Below are 11259 nucleotides of genomic sequence, written 5' to 3'. Positions count from 1 at the left end.
CCCGCCTGCACATCTCCCGTCAGCCCACTGTCGCATGACTGCAACTCCCAGCTTTCCCTTACAGTGAGGACATGCTGGGAGTTGTAGTTGTGCAGCGCGGGCAGGTGACAATAAATGTACTAATCTTTTTTCCGTAATTTTTTTCTTCTCATTTCAGATCCGTGTATCCTGTGGACTACTTCGGATTTGGTGGACTACTACGATGACCAGCATTTTTTTTAATGCTAATAAAATGGTTAACACTGGCTTGTGGGGGAGTGTTTATTTAAAATAAAAGTTTTTTTTAAAGGTGTGTTTTTTTTTTATTTACTTTACAGGCTTAGTAGTGGAAGCTGTCTTATAGACGGAATCCATTACTAAGCCGAGGCTTAGCGTTAGCCCTAAAAACAGCTTGCACTAACCCCCAATTATTACCCCAGCACCCACCGCCCCAGGGGTGCCGGGAAGAGCCGGTAGCAAAGGCCCGGAGCGTCAAAAATGGCGCTCCTGGGCCTAGGCGGTAACAGGCTTTCGTTATTTAGGCTGGGTAAAAATTGTCCTTGCCCACCTGGTAACGTCAGGCTGTTGATGCTTGGTTGGTATCTTGCTGAGAATGAAAATAGGGGGAACCCTATGCGTTTTTTTTTTATTATTATTTATGAGAAAACATGTACGGTTCCCCATATTTTCATTTTCAGCCAGATACCAACGAAGCAGCAACAGCCTAATGTTACCAGGGTACCGTTTCCCATAATGCCTCTCCAGAAAGATGGGGGTAGAGTAAATGGAAACCTGATGTAGAGGAGGCCAGGGGCTGAATACTATCCTGTGGATGATTGATGACTCTTGGTTAGTATCATTGCCATTAAGCACTGGAGTCACTGTATCGAATCCCACAAAGGACAACTTATTTAAGGAGTGTTTATGTTTTCCCTGTGTTTGCAGAATAAGTTGGTGCTATATGAAAAAAAAAAAAAAAAAAAGATGATTGTAATTGTTTTTAATCTGCATGGAAGGGGAGTGCTGTCCCTCTGTTATATGGGGACATCTGAAACCCCACCTACCTTTGGGCTGGCTCTGTCCCTTTCTGAGACTATTGGCAACTTTGGCTGAGGTCAGTAATGCTTGCTGGGATGTTGTACAGTGGTATTAACCCTGTGCCCCAAAATTACAGGTTACCTACCATCTTCCAACTTGTCTTCCAAAAAGAAGGCTCAAAGGGGGAGATTTATCAAAACCTGTCCAGAAGAAAAGTTGCCCAGTTGCCCATAGCAACCAATCAGATTGCTTCTTTTATTTTTAAAAAGGCCTCTGCAAGATGAAAGAAGTGATCTGATTGGTTGCTAGTGTTGAGCGGCATAGGCCATATTCGAATTCGCGAATATTCGTGAATATATGGACGAATATTCGTCATATTCGCATATTCGTAATATTCTCGTTTATTTTCACAAATGCGAATATTAGCGTGTGCGAAAATTTGCATATGCGAAAATTAGCATATGTAAATTTTCGCATATGCGAACATTCGCACACCAGTCTCACACAGTAATATTAGAGCCTTCTTTACACCACACAAGCTGGAAGCAGAGAGGGATGATCACTGTGATGTGTACTGTGAAAAAAACAAACAAAAAAAAAACGAATATTTGTAATTACGAATATATAGCGCTATATTCACGAATATTCGCGAATTCGCGAATATGCGATATTCGCGAATAAAATTCGAATTGCGAATATTCGCGAGCAACACTATTGGTTGCTATGGGCAACTGGGCAACTTTTCCTTTTGATAAATCTGCCCCTTAATCCCTTAGGTGCTTCTTTAAGTTGAAGGCTTGTGCATCAGGTAGAGCATAATGACCACATATGGGATATTTCTAAGGGGAATAAATAGTGAGATGCAATTCTCTGTCAACACCTGCTGTGTAACAGAAAAAAATAGAATCTTTCAATTCCACCTTGAGGGTTAATAAACTTCCTAAATGTCAGTTTGAATACTTCGAGGGATGCAGGTTTACAAATGGGGTGATTTAAGGAGTTTCTACCATACATGCCCCACTAATCCACATCAGAACCGAACAGGTCCTTTTAAAATCTCTAATTTTGAAATTGTAAAAAACAAATCATGAAAATCAATGCTAAATATTAAAACCTTCTAAAATCCTGAAAAAGTGAAAGGATGTTTAACAAATGATGACAACATAAAAATAGACATATTGTAGATGTGAAATAATAAATAATTTATATAGCATGACAACTTCTCTTGCAAACAGAGAATTTCATGTCTAGAAAGATGTTCATTTTTCTAAATCTTCATGCCATATTGGAGTTTTTCACAAAAAATGCTGAATGTATCAACCAAATTTGATCAATAACATAAAGTACAATAAAAAAAAACAATTTCAGAGTAAGTAAAATTAATTTTTTTAAAGGAGTAGTCCGGTGCGCACTTTTTTAATTTTATCCCGTCCGGGCTACAAAATAAAAGAAAACACACTTTCTCTTACCTGCCAACGAGCCCCCGGAGCTCCAGTACAGGTGTTCGGTCCCCGGGCTGTATTCTTCTTACTTCCTGTTAGCCCGGCACGTCACACGGAGCTTCAACTATCACTGGCCGAGGCGGGACATCGCTGCGGCCGGTGATAGGCTGAAGCTCCGTGTGACGTGACGGGCTAACAGGAAGTAAGAAGAATACAGCCCGGGGACCGAACACTTGTACCGGAGTGTACAGGAGCTCCGGGGGCTCGTTGGCAGGTAAGAGAAAGTGTGTTTTCTTTTATTTTGCAGCCCGGACGGGATAAAATGAAAAAAGTGTGCGCCGGACTACTCCTTTAAGTTATTACCACATTAAGAGACATGTGTTATATTGGAAAATGGGCCTTGGTCATTAAACAGTTATTTTTTTCCAAGAACAGCAGGTAGGGATTACTTATTTTATTATATTATTAGAATTATTATTTATTATTATTATTAGGATGTCTATTCTAGATAAATGCAGAGTTGCTAATATGGGGCTCTGTTGCTGAACCCACACAAGTGTATTAAAGGGGTACTCCAGTGGAAAAATTTTATTAAATCAACTGGTGCCAGAAAGTTAGATTTGTAAATTCCTTCTATTAAAAAATCTAAATCCTTCCAGTACTTTTTAGCGGCTGTATACTACAGAGGAAATGCTTTTTTTTCTGATTTCTCTTCTGTCACGACCACAGTGCTCTCTACTGACCTCTGCTGACCATTTTAGGAACTGTCCAGAGCAGGAGAAAATCCCCATTGCAAACATATGCTGCTCCAGTTCCTAAAATGGATGGCAGAGGTCAGCAGAGAAAACTGTGGTCGTGACAGAACAGAAATACAAAAAGAAAAGCATTCCCTCTGTAGTATACAGCCTCTAAAAAAAAGTACTGGAAGGATTAAGATTTTTTAATAGAAGTAATTTACAAATCTGTTTAACTTTCTGGCACCAGTTGATTTAATAAAACATTTCCACTGGAGTACCCCTTTAATACACTTGTGTGGGTTCAGCAACAGAGCATCAGTTGATTTAAAAAAAAAAAAAAAAGTTTTCCACCGGAGTACCCTTTTAATTCTCTGGAGCTGAATTTCTTTGTTTCAAGATGTATACATATAAATTAAGTTTAACTTACTGAATTAGTTACTATTGTGGTTATAGTGAAATTTTCTGAAAACACTTGCCCAGGCTTACCAATTTGAAAGCCAAGCTCTAACTTTTCCCATACCAACCAATCACAGCTCAGTTTTGGTTTCAGGCCAATTGGTAAGTCTGGGCCTTTGTCTTTGAAGGGAACATGTATATTAACTTGTAATCTGAAGCAAATGGCAGGAAACTTTACTTTGAAATGCCTAAATGGCCTGGTTTTGTTTTTCTATGCACTTCTATGAAATAGTGAGAAAGGTCTAAAAAATAATTTTTCTACATATATTTATAGAAGACCTGGACTCCACGTTACATTCTTATGAAATCCATTTTTGTGCATAAAATATAGTCACTCTGTCCCAAAAAAGACTGTTTCTTAAAAATCATTCTGAAGAATTAGAAGGTCGTGTCCTAGCAACCAAAAGCCATAAGTACTTGTAAAAATAATGTTGTGGTGGTGTACTAAATAATCTCATCAAAATAGGTCTATATGCGTCCATTAAAAACAAGCTGTGCTCCTCCATTGCTAATGTTTTCAATGGTTTCCTGTTAAAAGAAATAGAAATATGTGTAAGTTATTAATTCTAATAGATGGAAGAAAAATACATTTTTGTTAGATTAAAAACAGAAAAATGTTGCTTACATTGAAATTCAGCACTTGCACAGATGAAAGATATTACTTAAACATTTGGCTTTGAATTGACCTCTACTAATGAGTTATTAGAATAAGACCTATTGGATTCAGCATTGAATGCCTGGCCCAGCAAATATAGGAAGTGTAGGTGGAAATGCATATGGCATTACCACTTACCTCTGGGTGGTCTGGCACATATGTTGGGCCAGCCACAGAGCCAAATAAAGTTAAGTGAGTGGTGAGGAATGCAGCATATATCTACAGGAGCAGGGACTCCTGTCTGTAACAGCAATCCCTGATCCTATATGTGCTGTGCCATCCTAGGCTACTGTCATAATGCTCTACTGAAAATAAATACAAGAGCAGAGACTCCTGTCAAATACAATAGCCCATGCTCCTTTAGATACTGTACCTCCCCCTCACATTTAATGTACTGCTTCAAGTGTTTCTGCCTTTGATATTACTCCCCTGTAGGTATTTTGATAGATATAAGAGAAAAAAAACAGAAAAGACCGGAGCGCAGCTAAATGCTATTATCCTTTTTAAATATATCAGTGATATTGGGGAAAAAAATCTGCTCGCCTGAGGATGTTGTACTTTGAGCACAACACCATTGATCGCTTGATTACCACACACCGTGGTATAGTGAGAGGAGTGCAGCCTGCCTCAATACCGTTTCCAATGCTGGGAGACGGTCTTTCCAATATTGTAGTTGGAGAGAAGAATATCCTGCCCAGATCAAAGATGCTGTGAAGGGCGCTCACCTCCGAGGTATTCCGAAGTGAAAGTATCACTAATAGTAACTTTTGCATAGGGACTAGTTAAAATAACAAACAAATTTAATAGCCAGAAGTTAACAAAGAGACAATGCATTTTGAGAGAGGACCTAACGAAGAGGGGGTCCCGCCCCTCGAATGGCGTTGTCTGGTTGTTACCGTGTGGCTATTAAATTTGTTTGTTATTTTAACTAGTCTGTGTGCATCGGTTACTATTAGTGATACTTTCACTTCTGAATACCTCGGAGGAGAGCACTGTTCACAGCATCTTTGATCTGGGCTGGATATTTTTTCTCCCACTACTACCTGTAGGTATTTTACACAAGACAAATTAAAGACAAAATATGGGTAATACAGAACTAATTTGCTCATCTCTGGTGAGGCCACTAGGAGTGACGTCCAGCCACATGTGGCTAAAACAAGACCCACACATGGTAGGTGTGGCCTTCAACTAGACTGTTAATGGCTGCTTGTTTTTACGGGTAAAAAGCTGTTTTACCTGCAAAAATGCATGACAGTAACATTAATTGCATATAAAATGGCAGTTTACCAGCAAAATTTGGTAACTTTTAACAATCCATTTATAGGAGTACTCCCATGGAAAACAATTCCTGAAAGACACAGGATGAGTCAGGAGCAGGCATTTGCAGTACCCAAGAGGGTTTCATAACCCTTTACAATTTAAGATCAATGTTGACATTCGCATTAAGCATGTATTTAGCTACTGCTAAACATCCAAAAATTAAAGGCCCAAGGCCCGAAGCATCAGTGAGGCAAGTAGTTCCTGAAAGACACAGGATGAATCAGGAGTAGGCATTTGCAGTACCCAAGAGGGTTTCATAACCCTAAATAATAACCCAAGAGGGTTTCATAACCATAATTGTGAAGTGTTGGAGTAGCAGGATGGTCAATCTACTCTGAGGCATCTGGCATTGGTGGCTGGAAATCCTGGCTGATCTATGCCTGATTCATCTTCACAAAGGTCAGTCTCTCCACATTTTTCGTGGACAGACGAGTTTGCCTTGGGGTGACTATGGCCCCGGCCGCGCTAAACACCCACTCTAGTTGCGGCTATAAATCAAGTTTGGCTGCCCAGAACTCCAGCGGATCTTCAAGGTTTGTTGGCATGGCCATGTCAAGGTATGCCACCACCTGCTGGTTCAGGTCCTCCTCCATGTCTAACTGCTGATGATGAGTTGCTTCACTATGCGGATAAAGAAAGCTACTCATCACCTACTGTAGACTTAGGTTGTTGATAATGGAGCTGCTACTGCTCCTGTCACCCCTACCCTCGCCAACTGACTACGTAGGATCTCTATGTAGTAGTTCAGTTTGTCCTCCCTCCCAGTGGGTGTAAAAAAGGCCCCCATTCTGGGACGATAGCGAGGGTCCAATAAGGTGGAGAGCAAAAAGTCATCCCGCTGATGAATTTTGACAATTCGGGGGTCACTACGCAAGCAACTGAACATGCAACGTGCCATTTGCGCAAATGACTCGGAGGGACTACCTGCCTCCATCTCCACTGCATACTGCCATGGTGTGTCTGGGTCTTCTGTCTCGCCTTCTGCATAACCCTCTAGCTCCTCTGGCTGCTCCTGCTCCTCTTCTTCTGTCCGATGACTAGAAACACCGCCCATCTCATCCAACCTAAACTGTGCTCTACTCTGCCCCTCATCCTCCTCCTCCAGTTCAGCCCCCACATGGCTCATGTGGCCACGAGATGTAGGCGCAGCGTCTCCATTGCCGTGACCAGCTATCGTTTCAATAATTAGATGTAGGAAATGTAGGAGTGGAATTACGTCGTTCATCCCGTAATCCAGGCGATTTACAAATAATGTGGCTTCCTCAAAGGGCCTCAGCAAATGGCAAGTGTCACGTATGAGCTCCCACTGGTTCACATTGAAGTTACACAGGGGAGCACTCCTATCTGCTTGGATCATCAACAAATTGGTGATGGCTTTTCTTTGTTTGTATAGTCTGTCCAACATTTGGAGGGTGGAATTCCAACGTGTGGCAATGTCAGAAATAAGACTATGTTGTGGGATACCGTTCTGACGCTGGTGCTCAAGGAGGGTGTGCTTTGCGGTGTACGAGTGGCTGAAGTGCATGCACAGTTTCCTTGCCATTGTCATGATGTCTTGCAAATGGGGTGAAGACCAACTGCCTGAAAGCAAGAGCGTGGAGGAGGAAGCGGTGTGACCTTCCCAAAATGCTTTTGTGGCTGTGCAGGAACCACATTTACCCAGTGGGCCGTAAAAGACATGGATTGTCCCTGCCCGTAGTTACAGCTCCACACGTCGGCGCTGCCGTGCACTTTTGAACACACCGACAGCCTCAAGGACTGGCCCACCTTCTCTTGTACAAACTTATGCAGGGCTGGTAATGCCTTCTTCGCAAAGAAATGACGGCTTGGGACTCTCCACCTCGGCTCGGCACACGCCATCAATTCTCTGAAAGGTGCAGAGTCCACCACTTAAAAAGGGAGGGACTGCAGCACCAGCAACTTAGACAGGAGCAAATTCAACTTCTGCGCCGTTGGATGAGTGGGCGCATACTGTTGTCTCTTGGACATGGTTTCGCCGATGGATTGTTGGCGGAATGGCTGACTAAAAGCGGGAGAAACAGGAGCATCTGGAGCGACAAAAGGAGGGTTTGACACACAGCTCCCTTCGGCTGAGGTGGTGGAGCCTTGGCTGGATGAAGGAGGGAGCGGCTGGCCACTGGGTGATGCAGCAGGCTGGACCACTACATCGGAGCCACAGTTCTCCGAGGCGACTTTATGGTGGCGAAGCATGTGTTGACGCAGGGACGTGGTACCGACATTGGGACCCTGGCCACGCTTCACCTTCTGCCTACATATCTTGCATGTGGCTATGTGAACCTCCTCCGGATGCCTGACGAAAAACTGCCACGCTGCCGAGTAGCTGATTTTCCCACGTACAGTCCGCACTAATTGACTGCTACTGGCGCCGTCTCCAGGAACCCCGGTTCCACTACCTCCCGGAAAGGTAGACTGCCACGAAGCAGGTGGACTCCCCCAGGCACGTTTGGCTCCAGAATTTACACTTCTGCCACCATGCTGACTGCCAACCATGCTACTGCCTTGCTGGCTCAGCTGCTGCCTCAAGGGCAACTTGCAACTCTCTTCTCCTGATGATGATGAAGCCCCTTCTGCACCCGGCTCCCAATTCATCATCATCAACAGGTGTCTGCATGTCACTGATGTCCTCCTCCGGTTCCCCAACAGTGACTGCTTCAGGACCCTGAACGCTGGCAACATCGCCTCCCACGTCACTCTCCTCATCACTACTTGGCTGGGCAGTAGCTGCTGACTGTCCTCTATTAGATCGTCTTCATTGAATAGTGGAGCTGAACCCACAGCATAAGATACTTCTGTAGGAAAGGGAACAGGATAGGACAAAGGCAATGGGAGGACAGGGACTGCTCCCGGGCCATGCCAACTGAGGGTTGTGTCTGAGGAACCCACTGACTGTTAACTGGGGGTGTCAGATGTCACTTGTGATGAAGTGGAAGAGTGTGTTAACCAATCGATGACGGCAGATGGGTTGTTGGTCGAGACACGACCGCTGGCTGATAACGGGAGCTCAGGCCTCTCGCTGCGACTCCTGCTGCCACTCACCCCTAATCTGCTGCGACCTCTGCCTGAAGTATTTAGGCCTCTGCCACTCCTCTGTGCACGTCCTGGCACTTCTCTGCCTGACATAATTAGTGCATATATGAGGGTATTACAATACGCTTCACTACTCTTGAAACAGTTTTTGTCTAGAACAACAGCAGGTGATTACTTTTGGCTGTCCTTTCACAGTATGTAGTCCCTTGACAGATTAACAGGTACAAAATGGTACACTACTTAGATGTAGGTATGCGGTATGCACTGATGAGGGCAGAAAAATGCACAGCAATACGCAGAAAAACTCTGTATTTTTGTAAAACACCAGCCGGTGAGTACTATTGTTTGGAATTTCACAGTATGTAGGCCCTTGACAGATTAACAGGTACAAAATGGTACACTACTTAGATGTACGTATGCGGTATGCACTGATGACGGCAGAAAAATGCGCTACAATGAGCCTAAAAACTCTGTAATTTTTGTAAAACGCCAGCCGGTGAGTACTATTGTTTGGACTTTCACAGTATGTAGGCCCTTGACAGTTTAACAGATACAAAATGGTACACTACTTGGATGTACGTATGCGGTATGCACTGATGAGGGCAGAAAAATGCGCTACAATGAGCCCAAAAACTCTGCAATTTTTGTAAAACACCAGCCGGTGAGTGCTATTGTTTGGACTTTCACAGTATGTAGGCCCTTGACAGATTAACAGGTAAAAAATTGTACACTACTTGGATGTATGTATGTGGTATGCACGTGTGAGGGGAAAAAAAATGTGCAACAATACACCAAAAAAATCTGTATTTTTTAAAACACCAGCAGGTGAGTACTGTTGCTTGGACTTTGACAGTATATAGGCCCTTGAAAATGGTAGACTTATTAGATGTAAGTATGTGGTATGCACGTATGAAGGCAAAAAAAATGCACAACAATACGCCAGCCAGTGTAAAACACCAGCCAGTGATTATTTTTGCCAGGACTTTCCCTGTTTCTAGACTTGTTACAGATGCAAAATAGTAGACTGCTTTGATGTAGGCATGTGGTATGCACGTATGAGGGCAGACAAATGCACTACAGTCCGCTGAAAAAACATAGTTTTGCACAGCAGCAGGACACAGTGCAGCACCACAAAAAAAGACAGGGATTAAACCCTAAATTGCACTCGGTCACAGAGTGTTAAGAATGGCGTGCACACAATTATAAGCAGCACGTGATTTCTTGTGGGAATAAAGCACAGAAGTGTGCTAAAAAATAAGGTCATAAGGTGGTTCATAAAGTTCAGGCAGCTTGTTGATATGTATGAGGCAACGAAAAGCTATGTGCCCCTCTCTGATGAAATGCTCAATAACGTGAATAGGAGGTTTATGGCGTAAGACCCTTGTCAGTGAGAATACCAAAGTACTGCACTTCTGTCTGTCCACAATGCTGATGTGACTAGCAATTGCCAGTGGTATGCTGTGGTATAAGCAATTCACACACAGACATGCAGCCCGTCTTCTCTCTCTGAGTGCATGGAGAAAATGAAGAGAGGCAAGATGGCTGCCGATTATATGGGGCTGTGACATCACAGGGTTCAATGAATGCTGATAGGCTGCATCTCGCATGTGATTCAGGTTCATCCCACCTACCTCCCTTCCCGCCATAGTTTCCCACCCTCCCATAATCCCCTGCCCCATGTAGTGACATGTGGATCCGCCATTTTAGGTCTCCTTTAGCCTGGAACGCTGTAAAATGGAATTTAATGAAGCGATTCGCATCATAGAATTGCGGCGATATTAACCTTCATTGCAAATCGAATATTTCATGAAATTCGCAATGAATTCGGGTTCGTCAGTTTACGATTTGCTCATCTCTAATGGAAACTCCGGAAGAATTGGAAAGGGTAAAGGAGGACAAGGATGAAGTCCATAGACCACAAAGAAGGGTGAAGATCCAGAGGATTCAGAATCCTTATGGTTGTACAAAAATTCGGCCCAGGGTAGCAGATCAGCCAGGTCGTCTTGGCGAGCGGAAACAAAATGGGGGAGATAGTCTCCCAAGACCTGGTTCACCCTTTCGACCTGTCCATTGGATTGAGGGTGATAACTTGAAGAAAAATGAAGGCGTGAACAGAGAGCCCTCCAAAACTTAGAGACAAACTGGACTCCTTGGTCAGAGACAATATGGGAGGGCAATCCATGCAGGCGGAAGATATGGCAGAGGAACAACTTGGCAAGCTGTGGTGCAGAGGGTAATCCTGGTAGAGGCACAAAATAAGCAATTTTAGAGAATCAGTTCACAACAACCCAAATAACTGTATTTCCGCCAGAAGAGGGAAGGTGAGTCATAAAGTCCATTGCAATATTGGTCCAGGGCTGCTCTGGAACTATTAAAGGCTGTAGTGGACCAGCAGGCTTGGAATGGGGAATCTTGTCCCGGGCAAAAACTGAACAAGATCGGACAAAATCAACAACATCCTGTTTTAGAGTGGTCCACCAATACTGTCAGGCGATGAGCTGTATGGACTTATGAATTCCAGCATGACCGGCCAGTAGAAAGGAATGACCCAATTTCAGGACTCGGAGTCTTAAACGAGGAGGTA

The 11259-nt window shown here is 43.5% G+C and overlaps 1 protein-coding gene across 4 annotated transcripts in view; it reads right to left on the bottom strand.

Moving 5' to 3' along the window:
• Positions 1-3531: 3531 nt before the first annotated feature.
• TMEM196 (transmembrane protein 196) overlaps positions 3532-11259 on the bottom strand; it is a 72384-nt gene continuing 64656 nt past the window's right edge. For all 4 annotated transcript variants that reach the window (XM_056519731.1, XM_056519732.1, XM_056519733.1 and 1 more), the window contains exon 4: positions 3532-4180. In XM_056519731.1, coding sequence (XP_056375706.1) covers positions 4121-4180 — 60 coding nt within the window. In that variant the 3' untranslated portion in view covers positions 3532-4120. The remainder of the gene's footprint in view (positions 4181-11259) is intronic.

Source organism: Hyla sarda, chromosome 5 (genome assembly GCF_029499605.1).
Source record: "Hyla sarda isolate aHylSar1 chromosome 5, aHylSar1.hap1, whole genome shotgun sequence".
NCBI lineage: Eukaryota > Metazoa > Chordata > Amphibia > Anura > Hylidae > Hyla > Hyla sarda.
The sequence above is the reverse complement of the archived record's forward strand: the minus strand, read 5'-3'. Positions and strand labels throughout refer to the sequence as shown.